Raw genomic sequence first — 24,145 nt, forward strand, 5'->3', positions numbered from 1 at the left:
TGTTAAACAAGCCCTAAAAGGTTGTTGCTCACTTTTCTTCAAATTCAAGAGAGCCGCCTAAAAGCTAAGCACATATTTACTTACCATGAATGAGTACGCACGGTATGAATTATCATTTATTTTCTTGACGTCTCTTGCATCTACCAAACACACAATGAATCAAAAAAAATTGAGTGGGCCTCTAATAAAAATCAGTTTATCTCATACCTGAATAACCCAAGGTCACCAAGAAATAGGTAGTTTATTCCAAACTTGAACAACCAAGTATCAATCCGGTCGATATTTTATTTCATTTCAATCATGTAAGCATACCTGAAATTCAACCTTAAATTGTGGTTTTCAAGTATTCAACTACTTGCACCATGACAGTTGGTATTCCAAACCATATTTTCGGTACACTAAAAAATCTCTCGAGCACGTGACAATGGCATTCAACATGCGACAAAGAAATCCACATGCGTAAGACAATACAGTGGTGCCCCAACCAATTAAAATAATTCACAATATCCTTTTAATGCCAAGACAAAAACATATGGGAACACATGGAAAAGCCACTTTTCTTCCCACATAAGCAAACATAATTTGGTTTTACCAATAATTTAGCGGTCAAAAAATCCGCTTTATGCAAGATATAACGGTTGCAAAGATTTATTAGATTCGCACATGGTACATACAAGATATAATTGTTGAATGTACGTATCATGAAAGAAAAAGTATGAAATATATGCAAAGGAAAGATCAAAACCAAACATCTAATGTGGAATCAGTAGACCAGATGTTAAGCCCACATACGAGCCATTTTAAATATCTTTCTTTGATTCCAATTCCAGAACACAAGATCCGTTTTATTAGTTATATCTTATATATCCAGCAAATCGCTATTTCATATCATGAGGAAAATCTCCATCAAAAAGTTAAAAAAAATGAATTTGGATTTCGTTGGTTTTAATGGAATGAGATTTCGATCTAAATTTTTACCATATCAGTAAAGACGGATGATAAGAAGAATACAAAACTATGAACTTGCCAATATGCACTCCAAGTGACAAATTTGAGTTCTTCCATATACACATCTGGTTTAATGGTGATCCGAAAAGTTCGGGGATCAATCAATTTGTGGAAGTAGAACTTCGTACTTTCAATGTTACCCCAGGGAAGAGTTATGGTTCCTTACCTCCAGGAAGACTTCGGCTGCTAGGATTCTCCTCATTCTACCGTCAGATCAAGAAATTACAGCAAAATTTGGCCCCTGCACCAGGTATGCGATGCCAGATACCTGCTGACATATGGATAGAAGCACAACAATTAGTACTTCACATCGTATGGATAGAACCACACATGCAGTATTTAACAATGGCAGAAGATAAAGGTGATAAACAGAAACAACTGAACATGACAACCGCTCCTCTCACTTGATCATATGGAACTCTGTTAAACCTGAGACCAAAACCCGAAAATTAATTCATGATGCTAATTATAGACCAACAAAATTTGATAAAATTGAGTATATTTATCAAATCCCAATCCAGGAAAGGAGGAACCTTTTTTTTCCTTTTTGGTAAATAATGGAAGAGAGAAGTTATAAGAACTACCGTCTACATCTAGTATTCATTTAATAACCTCACACAAACGAAAGTAAAAACCAATCCGTTGGCTAACCAACCACCAGGGCTAGTTAAGAGCGAGATTAAAGGGTAGACATTATAAACTCGAAACTAAGAGCAACTTTTCTCTAAAGAAATCCTGAACTGTCTACATGCATATACTTGTAGTAAGCGTAATGAGATAATTGAACGCAAATAACAGCAGCAATTAGCTCCAGGACAAGCTCCTGTTTATTGAACACAAATATCAGCATCATATTTGACATACCTTTGTAGTATAAAATCTGCTTGTAACAGTTAATGTCGTTATGTAACTTCACGCATTTTAGAGTTCAGGGAGCTTATGATGTTGGCAGGTGTCTTAACAAGACTACCCTTTGCATTTCCCGCAGCTTGTCCAGTGGGATTCCTAGCATTTGCTGTCTCAGTTGCTACTATGGACTTCTTTATCTGCCAAAGAAAGGAAGGAGAAAATTAAAGCAAATCAAATAGGACAAACCTAAGGATAAGCTTTACATGTTTCATAATCATTCATGATGCATTATTCTAACCACCCAAGTTCAAGTCAAAACACAGCAAAGAAAACGCAGGCCAAACTTACCACAGCAAGACGCTCCTTGTGGATATCATTTGTAAGCTGCAAAACCATCATAAAAAGCAACCAACAATTAATGAAGCATTAAAAGGTTTATTATTTTTGCAACCCCGTAAGTAAACATAGGTTTTTAAGTTTTACGATGCTAAAGTACTAGTAACCAGTCAATCCATGCTTACTGGTTTTCTGAAGCCTTTAATCTCATCACCACCGAACCCAGGCAGAGTTATATTCCAATTCTTTTCTGTAAAAGAAAAATAAATACAGAAGGTTAAGCACTAGTGTACATAATGTGAACAGAAATATCATCTAGCACTTCTCCCACATAACTAACCAATATGTAGAAGTATGTCTTTTGCTTCTAATTGAGTTGATTTTCTATGCTTGGCTAGTGAGCAACTAAATGTTGTAATCTGCAAATGGAAAAAAAGCATATTGTCACAATAAGAATTTTGAACAAAACAGAATAGATATATATAGAAAGCTATAACTGGGGATAATGAAAAGTCAATCATTGTACAGCATACTGAAAGCGGTGAAGCAAAGACCATACAAAACAAATAAGCAATATAAAGCCTTTTCCTATGAAGTTAGTGCTGGCCACACAATGCTTTCTTATCAAGGCAAATTATTCATACCCAAGCACCTATTTCAGCTAGAGAAGATATGGACACAAAGGACATGAGTTTAACAAAAAAAAAAGAAAGATAGCGAGCACTTACAAATTAAGAAATTGTGAAACATATGCAGATCATATTATATGATTAGCAGCGTACAAAAGGGCCCAGAATCACAAAATAAGGCAATTTTAACTTCCCAAAATTTGCTTAGGAATACATGCTTAATAATCAGGGATATCCTTTAAGTGCAAGAAAATACAAAACACAAAATACTAGCTCAATTACTCACAGAATCAACAAATTCATCTGCAATGTCCATGAGAATTTCTTCAACTTCTGGATCCAACTTCTCAGATGGATCAATCTGTCCAAAAGCAGAATACTCAGTAACTGGAAGCAAAAAGAAAGATATTAATTTTAAATATAAACAAAAAAGATATTATCGTCAAGCGGTTGGGTTAGGCAATCCCCTCTTATTAATAAGGAGTATATGTTAGAAAAGGATACAGCAATTTAGAGAGATCAGGGCTGCCAATTAACATGCTAGAGACAATTTTTCTCTCCCAAATATAAATAGGTGAGACTTGTTCCTTTAAGAGCCATTAACAAATTATATGTACATCCACTCTAGTGCAGAAGGAATGCCTCTTACAATTAGCTTTAACAATGAGTACTGATGAAACTTCTGAACAAATGCAAGCATGAGCGGATATCAAAGTACGAAGAAAGAAGGCCAACATGACTCACCTGGTTGACTAGCTCACGGATGCTTCTTTTGCCAAGAATTCTATTACAAGATTCATCTGTTTCTGGACTAAGAGTTTTATTTTGGGCCCCTGATTGGACTGTGTTAGGCTGTGCAGCTACAAGAGCGGAAGACTTAGGATTCACAGGGCCCTGAACCCTTGTGATCTGTTGCTGACGAGGCGTGGTTTGTGGGACCCTTGATTGCTGAACTTGTTGCGCAGATGATGTATGCTGTTGCTGTGAAGCTGAAGGCAGGGGTTGTTGTGGTGAAGCAGAAGGCAGGGAATGGTGCTGCTGCTGTGAAGCAGAAGGCAGTGGATGGTGCTGCTGCTGGGGAGCTGAAGGCATTGGATGGTGCTGCTGCTGTGAAGCTGTAGGATGGGGATGAGACTGTTGCTGTTGCTGCGGAAGATGTGATCTTTGCTGCATGGATGGCGAGTTCATCTGCTGCCTATATGAAGGGGAAGGAATAGGAGGCTTCCCTTGTGGCCCAGATGACAACCATGGCTGAGTATGAGGCAGCAAACCTTGAGATGCATTTGGTGATGAACTAGCAGATCCAACTGATGAAACTCGTAAAAGGCTGTGCCCTTGGAAATTCTGCATAAAGGAAATGGAATAAGCAAGCATACTTGAAGAAAATGAAAAAGAAGGGGGAAAAAACTATTAACACCAGATATCTTTAACAAGGCACAACAACAAGAATTGGTATAGAGAAGATGCACCAACAAAGATAAAGGTCAATAGCAAATGAATGCATGGTCCCATTGGGCCACAAAAGAACAAGCAGGACACATAAGTGGAACCCCAGGGCATACTCGACTTACACAATACTGAAGGAAAAATGACGCCAGGTTCCTGGAGACAAAATTCAAACAATAAAGGTCGTACCCAGTGCACAAGGCTCCCGCTTTACGCAGGGTCTGGGAGAGGTGAATGTCGGCTAGCCTTACCCCCATTTATGGAGAGGCTGCTCCCAAGTCTCGAACCCGAGACCTACCGCTCATGGGCGAAGGCACTTGTCATCGCACCAAGTGCGACCTCTTAGACAAAATTCAAACAATAATATAACATATTTGCTAATCATCATACTCAAATCCTTTGCCCTATTTTGGATAGGGGACTTTCAAAGTCCCAAGGAACTTTAAAGAGACTCAATTGTTTAAATTGCAATAGAAGAGCATGACCAACTACTCAAGGATTACAAAGCTGCTACTACAACGCTACAAATGCACTAAAATAAGGATTTTCAAATGACATAGTTTAATGAGTTATTTGAACGTTCCCTCAGATGTATTGCATTCAAGTCACAATCTAATTTTTGTAAGCATTCCTGACAATTTTGGCCTAGGTTCCATGGAACTTTAAAGTCCCTCGTCCACACTCACCACGAACAATGAACCTACAATACAACTCCAGTCATTTCTTTGCTTACACCATATATCCACATTCCCGTGTGTCCACAAACTATATATTGTACATGGAAATCAAAATAGTAAAATGTGGGTGTGGCAAGTGGATACTGACTTGGGAAGACGGGGACTGATTACTCGCAGTAGATGGTGGTCTAAGAGAGGATTGCACTGGTCTCTGTGGATGGTGTGCCGGAATCCCAGTTGGCCGCATTTGAGAACTAGAACCGAGTGAACCCATCATCCCTATTCCCTGCATTCCTTGCATTGATGGTCTCACCTATATATCCCCGAAAACTACCATTACATATTCCAGCACGTAAACCACACAAACATCCATCAAAGTTCCAAACCAAATAGAAACACAATAAAATTACAAACTTGTAGGCCAAATTGGTCACCCAACATATACCAAAATATCAAAAAATCAGTAAAATTATCTTCTTTTTCTTTAATGGAAGTTACAATGATACAATGTTAAACGGAATTGAAATGTCACCTGGGAAGGACTGGAATTGGATACAGGTTCGGGCACAGAGACGCCGCCACGGCCCATCCCACCAAAATGATGCCCGTAGGAAGACGAATACGGAGTGGGTTGAGGAGTAGAAGGGCCGGTGTGATGCGCAGAAACACCAATGGCAATGCCGCCCCTCGGTGGGGGAGGCTGAGAGGGTGAAGGCGGTGGAGGAGGCCCAGACGAAGCGGAAGAAGAAGGCGAAGGGTACTGGTGGAAGTGGGACTGCTGCTGCCAAGGAGGACGAGTCAATGTGGAGGGAGGCCTGGGCTGCGAAGGGGGTGGAAGGGACTGGGGTGGCGGTTGCGGTTGATGTAGTGGTTGTGGGGGCAATGGGGTTGAGGGTTTAGGGTTAGGGTTTGGGGAAGGGGGGCTTGGGGTGGAGGTTGGAGTGGTTGTTAAGGAGGAGGACGGCGGTGGCTGAGGCTGAGGTGGAGGCTGGGATTGGGCGGTTGGGGGTGGTTCAATGGATGGTTGGGAGGCGGAGGGAGTTGGAGTGGTGGTGGAGTTCTGTTGATCCATGTCAGCTTGTTGGGGGTTTTGGGAAGGAGGGAAATTTTGGATCTTTTTTCGGATTATGGTTTTTGGGTTTTTATAGGGGAGAAGAGTTTGGGCAAAGTATGTTGCTTTATCGCGGACGGCTGGAGTGGTGGAAAATAATCGATAATTTTAACGAAAAATTTTCGGTACTTTTTATTTTAACGAAAGATTAGGACATGTTTGGTACTGTACTTGAATCTAATTTTTTAAACTTAAAAACACTTTTCAAGTTTTAGGCCTTAAAAACTTGTTTGGTAGGATTATTTTCAAAAACTGAACTCAATACTAACTCAAAAATATAGTCTATTATCTAAAAACATAAAAAATGAGTTTTTAGAGTTTCTAAATTTAAACTCCCTCGTTTCTTTTCTCTCCCTCCTCCCCTCTCACTCCAAATCTATCTCTCTTTTCTTCTTTCTCCTTTTTTTTTTACCTTTTTCGTCTCTCCTCCAATTCAATCAAGTTTAAGTCATAAGATTTAAAAATTTTAAATCGCAAACCAATTAAGTTTTTGAGTCTTAAAGAAAATTGTTTTCAAAAAATGTTCTTAAGAAATGTTTTGAGAAATGATAAAAAAATTCAAATAGGATATCAAACATGCTATTATATTTTTACACTAAAAGGTCAATCATGATACTATTCATTTTACCCTATATTTTGTCCTTATTGTTAAAACTTAAAGTTTTCAAGCTTTTTTCATTAGTTTTCCTAAAATAATTATGTTTATGTATTTTGGTACGAGTTCAATCTTTATTGTTTTTTTTATCTTAACTAATAATTTAAGTCATTAACACTATTGTTTGTGGAAAAAAAAATCCGTAACTTTAAGCCTTTGTTTTAGATTTTTTTTTTTTTTTTTTTTGAAACTTTGATGTTTAGGCCTAATGACCGGGGACATATTTGATAAGAAAAAAGATAAAGTTACAATTTTTTTAGACGTTCAATCAAATCAAATGGAAACAGGCTAATAAGATTAAACAAAAGTATGTAGAGAAAAAAAAATAGTGTGACTATTATTTTCTGTTTGAGAAAAAAAAGTTTATGGAGGCTTTGAAGAGTGTGAAAGTTGACTAATAAAATGATGAAGTGAATCGTTAAAGACAATCACGAGTGAACCAAGTTCAGTAAGCATGCCTGATAGAAGACCTTGAGTTCTTAGTAGTATTTAATGGGAGCTCTTTAGATATTAGAAATGTATTCTTAACTCTGCTAACAGCGATGTAAAATGAGCGCTAGGTGTGACATATTCCAAATTTGAATACCCTTTCTCTAATTAAATTCTTTTTTTTTAAATCTTTTTATACCCCTTTTAACTCCATCACATATGTCACGTCTTCGTTTTGCTTTCCTGAAGTTTGTGTATAATTCGCCTATATTTCTTATACGAAAAGGCAAAAGAACTCACAATAATATGCTCTACTTGAAAAATGTCATAAAGTTTTGGGACTATACCGATACATTTGATATATGGGTACAAGATTGGCTATACCGAGGGGCAACCTGAGTGTATATATAAATCTCATACGTATCTCTCTCGCCATATAACACACATCACGTGACGAGAGAGACAAACACGAGAATGAGACATACATTCGGTTGATCTTAAGATTTTGCCTCGACACAATGACATTGGCATCCGTTTTCCAAATATTGGAGCTTGTCAAGGCTGTTGGTAGATATAAAGACTTAAAAGCAAGAACAGAGAGTCTTCTCCCTTGAGTCAGTCCCTACAGAAGATAACATGCATTCATGGCTTCTAGTATTACTTGTCATCACCACTGCTTCTACGCCTCTCGTGCAGTCGGAGACTCGTTTCTGGATGCAGCGGTTTCATCTTCAAGAACGTGGTATTCCAAGCTCCGATTTCCATTCTCAAGTGAAGTTACCGGAGCAGGATCTTTTTCCCTGTAACAGCAAACAATCAAGCAAGCGTCCGAGTAATGATTAATGACGGACTTTCACTATTTGATAAAGCATTTTCAATACAAGGTCAGAACGTACGTTAGTGAATAAATGACGAGCCCGATAACTACAACCGAAAAAGCTACATAGTATAACCAGTCCACCTGCATTTCAAGGCCGATTTGCTATCAGTATACAACAATTTATATGGATATGGAAGAGGTATGAACAAATGAATTCTTTCCAATATATAGGAGTCTGTCACTAGGGTACCTGCTGGCGGTAGAAAAAGATGCGAACGACAACTGCCCACATATCAGATGTGAGAATAGACAGATTCAACAACGTGGCTCCACTCCGCTGTATGCGAAAAAATTGAGTTAGTTCGTGCAGATCCTAATTTGCACGTACAGAACTTCAAAGAATTGGACAGCGGGAGATGAGAAGGACATTGACCTTGAGTACGAATGGAGTAAATGTGTAGAACAATATGCCTGCTAGAGTATAACCAGCCCAGGCTAATATCTGGCGGAAAAGAACGGAAAAGAAAAGAGCATTCAACTGGAGAAGTTGCAAGAGAGCACCGGGAGTATACAGAAAGTATTGGCAAAGCTATTCACATATTATACAAAGCTAAGACTACTTACAATATCTGCAGACCACGCAACGGATTCCAGAGTCCGTAATTCCAGGATAGACCTGCAAGAGGGTTAAGGAATCGAAGAAATATTGTTCTGTTCTCCAATAAAGAATCATGGTACGGATTATTTGAAGCTACCGTCTTGTATGCATTGTTGTGATGAAAAGGATACATCTGACACACACTCACTAGAAATCCATAAGTACCAATCATGCAAATTACTTCAACGCGATCTTTTTTCTTGACACAAAACTCCTGCAGTTAAACAAGGATTGAGATGAGAAGTAACTCAATAGAACTTGTGCAGACAATATTAGCACCAATAGAACTCGTTACAAAATTAACTTCTGTAGACAATATTAGCACCAAGCGGTCGCACTTGGTGCGATGGCAAGTGCCTTCGCCCATGAGCAGTAGGTCTCGGGTTCGAGACTTGGGAGCAGCCTCTCCATAAATGGGGGTAAGGCTAGCCGACATTCACCTCTCCCAGACCCTGCGTAAAGCGGGAGCCTTGTGCACTGGGTACGACCTTTAGACAATATTAGCACCAATAGAATTGGTGTTATGCACAAATAGAACTCGTTACAGAACCCAGTTACAAACTTTAATAAATACTAAAACTTTGCACGCTAAACAGACAATAAGCCGTATATAAAACACAGGTTAACACCCTTTACCCGATGAAAACAGGACCTAATGAAAAATTAGGAAGAAACGAATAATGCAAGATCGCGTTGAAGTAATGTTCATGATATAAAACACAGGTTAACACCCTTTACCCGATGACATAACACCAATTCTATTCAAAATCAACAAAAAATTGAGAGAGAGAGAGAGAGAGAGAGCATGGTTTCCTTAATCTTGGATTATATTAGCACTTCTGCAGACAAAAATGGCATAGGAAGAAAAGTGAAAGTTTCAGGCACCTAGTTTTCTATTGTGAATCTCACTGGGAAAAGCTTTCCCTTCGTTCATACAGCCGGTGCCTTTTACAAAGATAAAAAGGTCGTACCCAGTGCACAAGGCTCCCGCTTTACGCAGGGTCTGGGAGAGGTGAATGTCGGCTAGCCTTACCCCCATTTATGGAGAGGCTACTCCCAAGTCTCGAACCCTAGACCTACCGCTCATGGGCGAAGGCACTTGCCATCGCACCAAGTGCGACCTCTGCCTTTTACAAAGATAAAGTGACAAAATATGAGTTCAAAAGGATTCACCAACCTCTCCAACATTGCTCATAGCGAAGAAAATTGTTCCTGCAATAACGAGTATGTCCCCTAGGAGAGGTTTTGAGCCACCTGAATTATGAACAAAAATGATTAATAGATCACTCAAGAAGTAGAAAAGTTAGTCCAAGAGGCATTAGAGAAGATCACCTCCACCGCCCACCCCTGCATCGGAGAGGAGCACTAAACCAAGTCCCACAACACAGATGGCAGAACCAAACAATTGCCACAGGGAATACCGAGTGCCTAGGAAGATCCAAGTTAAAAGTAAGACCCAAGCTATTGTGAAACAGTCCAACAGCGTCACACTCGTAATTGATGAGAACTGGTATGCTTTGTTAACTGCATCAAAGCAACACAATGTTAATATCTCCCTGCATCGTTCATATAAAAGTTACCTATATGCAATAAAATCCCAAAAATCCTCTGCAGTAAGGCATTTCAGACCAAAACACGTCATGCCTCTTTTGTGGAAAACCTTCCTTCTTCAAAATGGAAACAAATCTCTTCAGATTAGGGATCACAATTCCATCTGTGGCAAAGTAATCCTTCGGCAATGAGGAAACTTTCCTTTCAAGGATTCTAACGTGTATAAGCGCATCGTGTTCTCCTATGTTAACTATGAGCCTATCATTATTAAGGATTGTAACATGTATGCAAACTATAAGCATATTAATCCTAGTCTTGTACAGCCTTCTCTTTAAGCTTCCTTAGAAGGCTACTTAGTGACTCGCTATCTAAAGATCCGTGAAACATGTACAGATATCGGCTCTCTTTTGCAACTGAGACAGCTCAGGCAAAATCTAATTCCTTAAGAATCGGTTCATCCTTAATGTAAAATCACCCAACCAAAACACCAATCAAACAATGTCCAACCGAATGTCGTGATGAAGACATGGATTTGATCCGAACCACTAGCAAACCGATGTTTACAGAAATGATCGATAACAAAAAAACTTAACAATCAATCAACAATCATTAACTAGCACTCACCAAGATAGTTCCCCTGAACATCAACAAATCCCAACAGCACATACCAATACCAAGAAACCTGCAAATCCCAAGTTTTCAACTTCTTCATTCCACATTTCAGAAATTGAACCACAATGGCAAATCAAATGACAGTTAATTAACAATGATCCAACCAATTAATGCTTGAAAACTGCGAAAATACCCGTAATTTCTCACGCCTATACAGCAAAATGCTCCCATAAACCAAAGCCAAACCCAAGTAAGTGGGAATGGTCTGTGTAAGAGGCGCATCCACACCTGCGCACACCCACCAACCACTTAACACCGAGAATATGCACAAATTGAACTCGTTACAAAACCCGGTTACAAACTTGAATAAATACTAAAACTTCGCACGCTAAACAGACAATAAGCCGTATATAAAACACGGGTTAACACCCTTTACCCGATGAAAACAGGACCTAATGAAAAATTAGGAAGAAACGAAGAGGGAAACAAAAAGGCAAGAAATTTGAAAAGGGTTGGCGTGGAAGCTACCGAGAGTGGCTATGAGCGAGGAAGTGAAGCTCATCATTGCCAGAACGAAGGAGACGAGCTGACCCAGCAGCAGCAGGTACAGAGTTCGCAAGGTTCCATGGCTTCTCCACCAGTTGGTGGCGGATGAAAGGCACGAGTTCATAGCTCAAGTGTTCGATTAGTGACGTCGTTTTTTTGAGATTTGGATCCGTTTGACTTATATAGTGAAGAAGATTGAGAGTTTGACGTGACAGATCCACAGCGTGCAATGGTCTTCAGCTACCGGTCTCAGGTTTCTAATATCTCATTGGCGGGGAAGCGGTACTTTTTCTTGGCGAGCACTAACCTCCGATCACGTGATTGTGTTAAGTTTGTTAACTAATCTACGAGAGATTTTTCAGTCCAATTGGTACACGGGATTGATATCACGTGTCATTAAATAAATTGTGGGATATGTATGCTAAAATGTTAATAACTTAAAAATAAAATTTCCCTTCATTCCTATTAAAACATTTGGTGTACCACTTGTGTTCCTGTCACAACTAAAAATTTCTCCTAATCTACCATTTTTCATTGAACAAAAGAAAATTCAAAGAACTTAGCGAAGAAGGCTTTGGTGTATTTAACACAATACGTTGAAATGAAGGAAAACTTATTTATTGATATCCCCGATAAGCTACAAATATGTACATATACATGAGTCAAAATAAACAAACAAGATGGAGCCTTCACAAAGGTTGCTTAGGAGAAGTCTCAGCAGTCGGTAGAGCCCCAGAAAGAGAAGGCATCGGAGGGGGATCATTCGGAGCCTCAGTAGTGGACAGAACCCTAGAAGGAGGAGGCATCAGAGGTTGATCATTTGGAGCTTCATTACGCGGTACAGCCCCAGAAGACGAAGGCAATAAATGCCTTTGGAACAAACCCACAAATCTTTGATGATCAAGTAAAACCTGACCATCAGTTTCCTTCATCTGGTCAAGCTTCCTCTTCATGTTTGTAGCATAGTCATGTGCGAGCCGGTGCAACTGTTTATTCTCATGCTTGAGACCTCTAATCTCCTGTTTGAGACTCATCACTTCGGCCGCCAATGATTCAACTTGGCGGGTTCGAGCAAATAGGCGTTGGGCCATATTAGACATAGAACCTGCACACTGAACACTGAGAGCCAGTGAATCCTTAACAGCTAACTCATCAGACCGTTTGGAAAGTAGTCTGTTATCTTTGGGAGTGAGAAGGTTCCTGGCCACCACCGCAGCGGTCATATCATTCTTCATCACGGAATCCCCAACGGTAAGAGGACCAGTAGGGGAGACGAAGGATGGGCGTCATATGTTGTCTGGAGAAGGCGGGGCTACCTCTTCAACAAGGTTCAAGTCAAAACGACGGTCGGAGGGGCCAGACATTTTCAAAGGTATTGAAGAGAGAAGAGGTCGGACAAATCAAGATCTTAGAAGTGCAAGAATTGAGCTTCTACTGGTGGAGATTCAAGTGTGCTTTGGAACTTAATGCCAGCCCCTATAAAAAGCTGCACTCGACGGAGCTTCAGACATCGAAGAGGCGCCTGCTCAGAAATCGAAGAGGCGTTTGCTTTCTCAAAAGCTGGGCTGCTTAGAGACCACGAGGGTTGATCTCATAAATCGAAGAGGTGTTTGCTTTCTCAAAAGTTGGGCTGCTCAAAGACCACGAAAGCCGATATCAGAAATCGAAGAGGCGCTCGCTTCCTCAAAAGCTGGGCTCCTCAGAGACCACGAGGGCCGATCTCAGAAATTGAAGAGGCACCTACTTTTCCAGCCTTGTCAGCACCTGTCACACGCACACTCAGCTTTGCGGAAATTATGGGTATTCTGTCGAAGACTTCTGGGGAAGTAGAAAACACATGAATCTTACTGTCCAATCACCTACTTCCCACACGCAGCAATAGCTCATGGGTACCACAGATAACTTTGCCAAAGTTCTCTGCCAAAGTTGAGCACGTGAAGCTTGCAGCTCCCACTATATCGCTCTAACCAAGAAGGGTAAAAGAATAGCAAAGAAACAGCACTAACAAAGTTTAGACCCATAAATTTTGAAGGTCTAGCTACCATATTATTACCCACAAGGGTAAAGGAACAGTACCACTGTTGGATAATTGGAAAGTCCCTGTGTGTCAACCTCTGTGCCTCGTGGCAAGGTAGACTAGCAAACATGCCCAACCTTTACTCACATTCGAGAAAACACTCCCAATAAGATTGCTTGCTCCAAAATCGAAGAGGCACCGTCCTCCGAATCTCGAGAGCCAGACTCCCAACATGACTACTTTCTCAAAAATCGAAGAGAGGGTAAAGGAACAGTACCATTGTTGGATAATTGGAAAGTCCCTGTGTGTCAACCTCTGTGCTTCGTGGTAAGGTAGACTAGCAAACATGCCCAACCTTTACTCACATTCGAGAAAACACTCCCAACAAGATTGCTTACTCCAAAATCGAAGAGGCACCGCCCTCCGAATCTCGAGAGCTAGACTCCCAACATGATTACTTTCTCAAAAATCGAAGAGACACTGCTTCCCGAATCTAGAGAGCCAGACCCCCAGCATGATTGCTTTCTCAAAAATCGAAGAGGCATCGTTCTCCGAATCAATCGAAGAGGCGCTCGCTTTCTCAAAAGCTGGGCTGCTCAGAGACCACGAGGGCCGATCTCAGAAATCGAAGAGGCACCTTCTTTTCTAGCCTTGTCAGCACCTGTCACACGCACACTCAGCTTTGCGGAAATTATGGGCATTCTGTCGAAGACTTCTGGTGAAGTAGAAAGCACATGAATCTTACTGTTCAATCACCCACTTCCCACATGCAACAATAGCTCATGGGCACCACAGATAACTTTGTCAAAGTCTCTGCCAAAGTTGAGCACGTGAAGCTGGCAGCTCCCACTACATCGCTCTGACCAAGAAAGGTAAAAGATTAGCAAAGAAACAGCACTAACAAAGTTTAGACACATAAATTTTGAAGGTCTAGCTACCATATTATTACCCACAAGGGTAAAGGAACAGTACCACTGCTGGATAATTGGAAAGTCTCTGTGTGTCAACCTCCGTGCTTCGTGGCAAGGTAGACTCGCAAACATGCCCAACCTTGACTCACATCCGAGAAAACACTCCCAACAAGATTGCTTACTCCAAAATCGAAGAGGCACCGCCTTCCGAATCTCGAGAGCCAGACTCCCAACATGATTACTTTCTCAAAAATCGAAGAGACACTGCTCCCCGAATCTCGAGAGCCAGACCCCCACCATGATTGCTTTCTCAAAAATCAAAGAAGCATCGTTCTCCGAATCTCGAGAGCCAGATACCACATACCACTTTTTCAAAGTGCTCTGACAGAGTTAAAACATATGAAGCTGGCAGCTCCCACTACCGTGCTATGACCAAGCAGGGTAAAGGAATATCATTACTACTTGTTGTTAGGGAGACTCCTATATATGTCGACCTCCATCCCCAACGGACAGGCAGACCTGCAAAAATGCTCAACCCTTCCTCATATCTGAGATGGCACTCCCAACGAAGCCTTTCGAAATATTCAGCTTTCTTTCCCCCCGATAATACCTCTGCAAACAAGCTATACTAGAGCAAGAATATCTCATATCATCAGGGTTAAAAGCAAGAGTATCCCATATCATGCTTTTTCCCTGTCTTTTCCTTTGGCCTTGTTTTTACCTGCAAGACAAGGAGAAAGAGAGCAATCAGTCAGCACTTGAAATCAAGCTCCCAGCCAGGAACTGACAGCCTGGAACCCCTTACCTGATTACTTACCTGGCATTGCTCTCGAGTACTCATCTTCAACATCTTATGTTGCCAGGGAAGATACCGCATCTGCTTGAGGAACAGATAGGGCAAGTGCGAAGGATACAAGGAAGCATGTGGAGACAAGCGTAACAGCACACGTGCCGATCCATTCATTACTCTGTCAAAAGCAAAAGTATCCCATATCAGCAGGGTCGAACGTACTCTAGATTTGATGGACTTGTTTTGACCCTCAAATTCTTCAGTCGGCCTTATACTCTGGAGGAAACCAGAAAACCCTCCAGCTCAGTTCAAGAATAAGCCTGTGGAAAGTTACTTCTTCAAAAGCAAAAGTATCCCATATCATCTCTTCTCATTTTTCTTCTCTTTATCCTTCATGCTGCTGCAAGATAGGGAGAAGGTGAACAATCAGCCGGAGCTCTGATTGCTTACCTTGTCTGTCACCTCTTTCAGCAAATCCCCTAGCTCGGCGACTTGGGGGACTCCTACTACATGGTTTGTATCGCGCTTGACCAAGCCTGAAACTACAAGTAAGCTTCAAGTGAAATTGATACATTACCTTGTGCATCTCCACCAGTTAAAGATACCACCCCTGGATGGAGGAAGAGTACTTCCAGAGAAGCTGCCACATCTACCTATGAGACAGATAAGGCAAGTCAAGATGATACCACACTCCGATACTTAGAAGTTTCGTGATTACGAGATCATTCTCCCTCAATATTTCCTAATGTCATTTGTACTCTAATGTCATTTGTACTAAATCATTCACTTGTACTCACTAAAGGAGAGCTTGAACCTATGTACTTGTGTAAACCCTTCACAATTAATGAGAACTCTTCTATTCCGTGGACGTAGCCAATCTGGGTGAACCACGTACATCTTGTGTTTGCTTTCCTATCTCTATCCATTTATATACTTATCCACACTAATGACCGGAGCAATTTAGCGAAGATCACAAAAAGCGACCGTTTTCGCTACCTAGGATCTATCTTACAAGAGAACGGAGAATTAGATGGAGATCTCAACCATAGAATATGAGCTAGATGGATGAAGTGTAAGAGTGCATCCAGCATGTTGTGTGACCGTCGTAGGCCACTGAAGCTCAAGGGAAAATTTTATAAGACGGCAATAAGGCCAACGATGTTGTATGGCACAGAATGTTGGGCGGTGAAACATCAACACGTACACAAATTGGGTGTAGCAGAGATGAGGATGCTTCGTGGGATGTGTGGGCACACGAGAAAGGATAAGATTGAGAATGAGGATATCCGAGGTAAAGTAGGAGTAGCCGAAATTGAAGGAAAGATGAGAGAAAATCGGTTCCGGTGATTTGGACATGTGCAAAGAAGGCCGACTGACGCTCCGGTTCGAAGATGTGACTACGGGACAGAGGTTCAGGGCCGAAGGGCTAGAGGAAGACCTAGGAAAAATTTGGAAGAGACTCTAAGAAAAGGCTTAGAGTACTTGGATCTAACGGAGGACATGACACAAAACCGAGCGCAATGGCGTTCTAGGATTCATATACCCGACCCCACTTAGTGGGAAAAGGCTTTGTTGTTGTTGTACCATTTTTCATTGAATTAAACGTTTAAAGAGACTAATCTAAGATTTTGTTTGCAATAAATAGAAAGGTTTAAGTACTTTCACACCGTTGAGATTTGGGTTGGATTTTAAAATAAGGTATGAGATTTGGGTTTATTTTTAAACGATAAGATATGAAGTTTTAATATTTTCATATTACACTATGTAGTTTTGAAACTCGACTAATTTACAGTATTTATCCGTTGGTGTGGTGAGGTTGATTGTATAGTCAACAATTAACTAGTGGTGTGGTAATGTCGAATGCATACTTCAAGCAAACTAACAATACCACGAAGAAATCTGCAAGGTCATCTTTTAAATTTCAAGATGTCAAAAAAGTTAGCACTTGTGTTTAAAATATCAATATGCAAATTTGTGAAAATGTCAATGGATATATTATATATTAATATTGGTTGTCTTAGATCGAAATGATGGAAATTTACTCAAAAACGTGAAACTTTAGGAAATGTCAAATACTTGCTTTAAATGAAATATAAAAGTTTCTCTGATATTTAACAGATATATCAGAAATATTGACAAAATCTGTTGATTTTAGTCAAATTTAAGATTTTTTCTGATATAAGATGATGTTTGGACTTCACCCATCTTTTTCATCTCTTTTTTCTAAATATATTAACCGTGTCAAAGAAATTTCAAGCATTGTTGGGCACCTAAATGTTAAAACTTACCATCTTTCCCATCAACAAGCCAGACGCCAACTTACACTATCAGTGGCGAAGCCAGGATTTCCCGGACGGAGGGGCGGACTTAAAAGAGTGCAAGGTTAAAGAAAAATGGAGATAGTGTCTACGAATTCTTTCACGATAATTATGTGGATAATCAAGCATTCGAAGTCTATATGCAGGGTCTGCAGGAAGATTAGCCAATATTTCATCCAACTCAGTGGCATCACTTTGTTGTGATCTACTCGGAATATTCGAAGGAGGACTTCTTGGAATATTTGAAGGAGGAAGAGGACTACTCGGAATATTTGAAGGAGAAGGACTACCCGAAATGTTTGAAGGATGATTTAAGCATTGTTTCTTATAGTATCATTCCATTACGTAACTGTAAAATGGAAAGAAAAAAAAATATCTTAAACTCTTAATCCTAGAGTAAACTATACTATAGTGTGCATAATAACTAATCCAACCTAACAATTCAATTAATAAATACCAATAAACATACAAATTATTTGATAAATAAAAATTCAATTCAACTAATCATATGAATACAACTAATCAATTCAACCAATAATCAAGAATTCAAATTTTTTTTCACCCTAAAAAATATTTTCATATCAATAATCATAGAGTCATATCAATAATCAATAACCAATAACCATATTAGTGCATTATCATATGATTCTATACCAATTAACAAAATTCGTATTAAATAATTAATTAGGGTTAGGGATTATAAATTTAGGAAATAAAAAATTTACCTTTGATTGAAGCTGGAAGTCGCGGCTCAGATGAATGGTGACTAGTGTGATGGCTGCAAAAAGCCAACGGGAATCAAGATCAACCTTCCTAACGTTTCCATTCCGTTGGGCTGGGAGTGGGCGTTGGCTACTGGGAGCAAAGCTGCTCTCTCTCTCTCTCTCTCTCTCTCTCTCTCTCTCTCTCTCTGATTGGTGAATGAGAGAGGTTGAAGGGTTTGAGGGAAGTGGGGACACGGGGACATGCAAGCGGCGTTTATTTTAAAAAATTTAATTTTGTTTTACCAGGACCAAAACTATGTCGTTTTGGCCTGGATGTTTTAAAAAAAATAAAATTTTGTTGCTGCTGCTGCTCGCAGCAGAAACAGAACACCGGAAACAGAGGGCTGCACCAGTCAGTTTGCCGGCGAGGGGAGGGGCTGAACCCAGCTCTCCAGTGGTGTTTTCCGACAAGGGGAGTGGCGGCCGCCACTCCTCGCCCTCACGTGGCTTCGCCACTGTACACTATTTCCTGTGTGCGAGCTCCACCCCAACTTGCAATTCCTAAAAGTGAACCCCAAGACGGTTTTAACTCAAGTTGAGATTCCAATCCCAACAAGGGATTGTGTTGTGTGTTTGTGTTTTGGGCACAAAACTACATTTGGGCTCTTGGGTTACTATAGAGGTCCATTTTTTATTCGTGTAGTTTATGTATTTGGGTCTTTGTTCATGTAATTATGTTGTGTTTTAGTAATAAAGTAGCCCCTTTACCCAAAAAAAAAAAAAAAAAAGAAGGGTTCAAGTTTTGAGCACTAAAATATTTTTCACATCTTGAAAATGGATTTGGTGTGTTATATGTGATATAGTCATGGGTTTAGTAAGTAGGTCCCGCACTTCCATGTCATCAGTTAACAATTCACTAGACAGTTGCGTGTAGCTCAAACGCTTACAAACATTTATTTTTCCATCCGAAGTCCTAGGTTTAATTTTCTCTCCTCCATTATAGCTTGTATTTTAATCTTTGTCTGCTAACAAATTAAACATAATAGAAGCTAAAGCATTTCACATTTGATCTCGATGGATGTACAAATTGCAATGGGGTTGATTCTCTGCTCTCATAATCTCCCTCTCTTTCCTTCCCTTCATATTTGAATGGTTATAGCTAAACCACGTCAACATTTTGTATTGATTTTTTAATAGTCAGAAGCAATGGTGGAGCCATGAATTATTTGGTGGGTGGGCTAAACTAAAATTATTACTACGAAATCAAATGGTTAATTTTTTTTTTTTGTTACTTACATAAAGTTACATAATAATAAGCCTAAAAGCAATAATTTGAAGTAAGAAATTTAACTTTGGATAAATCAAGTTTCAACTAGATTTAACAAAGAAAACATTTAAAGTTGTCACTTATAATAGAAAGAAACATACATCATCAATCTTGTCATAACAACCTAACAAATAATAAAAAATACCTATTCAAGTTGTGCCATTTGATCCTTAATGGAATTGAAATCCTTTATTATTTCATCTGAATAAATATTTTCGGCAAGCTCTTTTTCACTGTAGAAAACCATTGAATCTGCTAAAAATTCACTCTCCATCTTGTTGCGAAGTCTTGTTTTAACAAGATTCATTGCTGAAAAAGCTCGTTCAGTAAATGCAAAAGGTATATCACTCTCTAATTTATCACCATCATCTCGTTTTCTAAAGAATGAATCAATAATTCTTAACCTCTCATCGAACAGACGTTGTGACACACCCTGATTGAAAATCAAGGCGTGATGGCCGTCACGTGAGGGTGACGTAGCCATATGCACAGTGCGGAAGCGATAAGGATAAGAAATATACGAATAAAGAAAAACCGAAAGCTAACTAATGTGCACTAATAAGTAGAAAGTGCTAGGAATGAGATACAAGTGTAAATACACCTAATTAGAGCGTAGAAAATCTAGGTACAGTCCAGTAGGACAAGTACTAGTTATACAGTACCAGAAGATATCATACGAATATTATATTTTGTCAGAACCGCCAAGATCCTCAAATGCCACCAACAACAAGTCTACCTAAAACCTGGAGGGGCGCAAAACAGAAATGTAAGTTGGCAAAAATAAAGCTTTTCAAAATCATTTCATTTACCAAATGCTCTAACCCCTCGCCGTAAAACATGTATAATTTTTCCTAGAAATAGAATATAAATATATACATATATATATATATATATATATATATTCAAATCATGCTTCACATATTCATAATCATAAATATGCCATGCCAAGGTATAAACAAAATAAGTAACTCAGGTGAAAATAAATTCATGGAAAATAACATATTGGCCGGAACCCATGCAGAAGTCTGTACGGTTGAATTCGTAGCTCATTAATCAATCTAGCCGGCGTCACTACAAGTGACCTATACGACACTACACTGCACACGAGTTGGAACCACTGTACGACAAGACTGAGTGTAATATAGTTATGCTCAATGCTACGCACTCATGATAGCTATGCGATAAATCGCTAGTCACCTACGAGTCGGAACCACCTATGATGGTTTGTACGACAAGACTGTGCACCTAAATTGGATCCAATGTGAGCATATGGTGCAGGATGTGACATTATATATAGGCATGTGCCATATCTCTAACTAAATCACTAACACCAGGGTGCAAGTTCATGAGCTTAATGTTTCTCAATTAATCACAATCATTATTCACATTCACAATTTATAAACTCACCTGGGACTTACATGAGCTTCCACAACACCACAATTATACATATATATATATATATATATGCAAACAACATATGCATATTCTAAATGTAAAACATTTGGCATGGCAATTTAAGTCATAACTTAGTTAAATGCATTTTCTAGGAAAATATCAAGTATATAAGTATATACTGAAAACCAAAAGCCAACTCATTGGTATGTCAAAGGGTCGGAGCCCCCGAGTCGCCCTTGACTGCGGTCATTCTCGGGATAGGTCTCACCTATATGCAAAATAACTATAAAAACGTTAATTTAAAACACATAACCAATACTAACTAATAACTTCTCATACATTGCTCAAATGAGGTATATAAATATACCATCATGACCTACACAACTCCACAAACACGCCCAAAATTTTAAAATAATTTTTTGAGCCATCACGCGCCGTCACGCGCCGGCAAGGGCACTGCCCTACGCGCGGCCACGCGCAGGGATCCTAACGGAATCCCCTAACCCCGTTAGGAATATTCCGTTAAAAAGTAACATAAACCATTCAAACTAACCAACGCCTTTAGGAATATTCCGTCATCCCCTACCTTCAAACTCCGATTACCGTTGCCGTTGCCGAAAACTGGAAAATAACTTTAAAACCTTGTATCCCAGTCATTTCTTAACCAAAACTCATGAAATTGGTCTCAATTTAAAGCTTATAACTAGAAGAACACATCCTTACCAATTTCAAGGCTTGAAATCCACGAAAACTCACCAGAGAAAGCTCGATAATCTGGCTAAAACTTAAAACTCGTCGAACTCGATTTCCCGACGTCCAAATTGCTTGGTTTTTCTTCTCTGAGCTTCGTGAGGATGATTCAAAGCTCCCTATGCCCTTAAAAACTCCTTAAAACCTCACATTAATTAGTGCATGAACAGTACCTTAATCGGAGTTCGTGAGAAACTAAGGTTTTTGAAGGTTTTAAGTCCAAATAAAGGTATAAATCGACTTCGAGGCTTGTAAAGAGTTTGAATGTTACCTTTAAAACCTCGATCTGTGCCTGAAATGGAAGGTTTGGAGTTCGTCCGTACAAGGTTGACGGGAACGGAAGAAAATCGAGAGGGAGGAGAGAGAGATCTATGTGTTTGTGTGGTGTGTACGTTCAGCATGTGTGTGTGTGGTCTACATTTCAGCTACACACACACAATCACCAAACATTTCCAAAAATTTTAATTGGTTCCAAAAGCTTAGGAAACCTAGATAGGATAAAAATTTAAGTACATACCACACACAACACAATTCAACGTCAAAGGGCAGAATAGTCATCTCACGTCATCGATAAAATTTTATTCCGGGACGGGGTGTCACACGTTGACCTAACAAATTAAACAACAATAAACAAGTTTATATAATAAATTATATTTCTAAAAAACCTATCAGAAAAAAATGTATTAAATTTGAAACTGAACATTTCAAGTACAAACTCTTAAAATTCAAACAATAAACATATTGTTGTGACATATGTTCTAATACATATTGTGATTGTGTAAATCCTAAGCAGAGATAGATTAGGTAGGAATCCTTTGGGATCTAGAAGATCTATTCTCCACTCTCTTTCTCTCCATGCCGCACCCCATAGTTAAACATAAGCCACAACACAAATAAACTCATCAAAAATTAAGAATAAAGTAGTGAGAAACTTACCTATTGATGAGAAAAATCAATAAACTTTCACAATTGTAGGCTCAGTATTTGTGAATTGTACACGAATGTCACCGAAGCTTTCTAAAAAGTGAAAAAACATGGGCTATTGTTATAGCCAAAAGCCGAAAATACAGCCTTAAGCAACGTGTAAGTACTCATTAAAATGAATAAAATAATAAAAGTGAATAATTACTCCTAAAAACCTAGAACCGTGTGTGACTACTTCCTATGAAACCTAAAATAATAAAATACTAAAACCTAGTTTTTCAAGGAAATAGATCCTTTCCGGATCTCTTCCATCAAAACCCATGATAAAGTGATTCGAACTCTTGAAATTTGATCTAACGGCTAAAATTATTATAATTTTTAAAATATGCCTCTATTTTTAGTTGTTTGATCAAATTTTAAATGTCCATATCACTTGATCCGTGGACTTTCGTAGAAGAGATATGGAGACAACCTCTTTCCTTTTTTTAAACCATGTGACTACTCCGTAGGAAATCTAAAAATAATAAAATATTAAAACCTATAGACTACTCCCCAATAAACCTAGGAGTGTTCATAATTTTCACTAAAATAAACAATTTATTTAATATTTTTTTAACTCTTTCTTTTTATAAAAGTAATCTTAGTGTAAGAACTTTTACTTATTTTTTTGTTTTTGAGTACATCAATATTTTTACATTAAGAGGATATAGAGAGTTCGGCTAAATCACACAAGGGGTAGCCTAATTTGGTATCGAATTCGTCATCCACGAGATTCGAACCTAAGACCTCTCACTTTTAAGTGAAGAGGAATACTACTAGACCATAGTACTGAATGACTGAACTTTTACTTATTGAGTGGGCTATAATAATTAAAAATAATAAAATTGTCTAAATTATTAGTATTTTAAGCCCAAACAACTAAAATTTTCTCTATGCTAGAGCCCACCCTAGCCTTGTTACTGCCTTTGTTATTGGCCAGAAGAAGACAAAAAAACAATTTGTGAAAGAAGAGAAGGAAGGGAATGAGAATATGAGGGAAAATAATCTCACTCCAATAACAATAGATGTAGTTGTGGTAATGGTAGGAGTTCACTTATAGAGTTCGAATTTGTTGGATTTGGATCCCGTTCGGATCTAAATTATGGGAATTCTAGGGTTTCTCACATTTTAGCCATTCATCGTACATTGTACGGTCAGAAATCATTTAATTTTTTATTATTTAAAATTAAACACAAATAGTACCTAACGAAAATTGAACACACGATATACAATGAATGACTAGAATATAAGAATCTCTAGAATCCGCACAAAGAGCATCTGAATAGAATCCTCACCCGAATTTATTCGCCACCATTACTTCGTGGTGCGCGTTATTACGTATTCTTAATGAGCGCCATGTGTCTAGGGAATTAACCACGATTAACTTATTTAATCTCTAAAAGATTGGTGGATTCCAGGAAGGCAGTTGATGAGAACCATAGGTAGCCAGTGACAATTTACACGTGAATCTTGATTTACTTTACGGAAAAGGATCGGATCCTTTGTAGGGATTTAAGGAATCAGTCAACCATATTCGTTTATTATATATCGTGTGATCAGTTTTTTTAGATACTATTTATATTTAATTTTAAAATAATTTATGACCGTATAATGTACGATAAACGGATATAAGTGATTAATCT

At 39.0% G+C, this 24,145-nt stretch overlaps 2 protein-coding genes across 7 annotated transcripts; both read right to left on the reverse strand.

Moving 5' to 3' along the window:
- Nucleotides 1–959: 959 nt before the first annotated feature.
- Nucleotides 960–6,095, reverse strand: LOC103427529 (transcription initiation factor TFIID subunit 12-like). Of its 6 annotated transcripts, none has more exons than XR_011575671.1 (9): nt 5,478–6,095; nt 5,094–5,258; nt 3,567–4,166; nt 3,109–3,209; nt 2,534–2,612; nt 2,379–2,443; nt 2,206–2,241; nt 1,873–2,054; nt 960–1,276 (listed from the first exon to the last, which is right to left on the reverse strand). XR_011575671.1 is itself a non-coding variant. In XM_029092909.2 (9 exons), exons 1-8 carry the CDS (start codon nt 6,015–6,017, stop codon nt 1,911–1,913), a joined length of 1,704 nt encoding a protein of 567 aa, XP_028948742.2. In that variant the 5' UTR covers nt 6,018–6,094; the 3' UTR covers nt 960–1,276; nt 1,873–1,910. The 6 variants fall into 6 exon arrangements, 4 of the variants coding, with proteins under 4 accessions (XP_028948742.2, XP_070668622.1, XP_028948743.2 ...); XM_029092909.2 differs by having other exon boundaries at nt 3,109–3,183; nt 5,478–6,094; XM_070812521.1 differs by having other exon boundaries at nt 960–1,279; nt 3,109–3,183; nt 5,478–6,094.
- A 1,341-nt stretch (nt 6,096–7,436) lies between these two features.
- Nucleotides 7,437–11,592, reverse strand: LOC103427542 (uncharacterized). The gene is made up of 11 exons (XM_029092060.2): nt 11,310–11,592; nt 10,975–11,069; nt 10,794–10,851; nt 9,951–10,142; nt 9,796–9,872; nt 8,750–8,832; nt 8,585–8,636; nt 8,394–8,462; nt 8,211–8,297; nt 8,037–8,101; nt 7,437–7,940 (listed from the first exon to the last, which is right to left on the reverse strand). The coding sequence occupies exons 1-11, from the start codon at nt 11,449–11,451 to the stop codon at nt 7,820–7,822; spliced, it is 1,041 nt and encodes a 346-aa protein (XP_028947893.2). The 5' UTR covers nt 11,452–11,592; the 3' UTR covers nt 7,437–7,819.
- Nucleotides 11,593–24,145: the final 12,553 nt, after the last annotated feature.

The sequence above is a fragment of the Malus domestica genome, chromosome 14 (assembly GCF_042453785.1).
Source record: "Malus domestica chromosome 14, GDT2T_hap1".
NCBI lineage: Eukaryota > Viridiplantae > Streptophyta > Magnoliopsida > Rosales > Rosaceae > Malus > Malus domestica.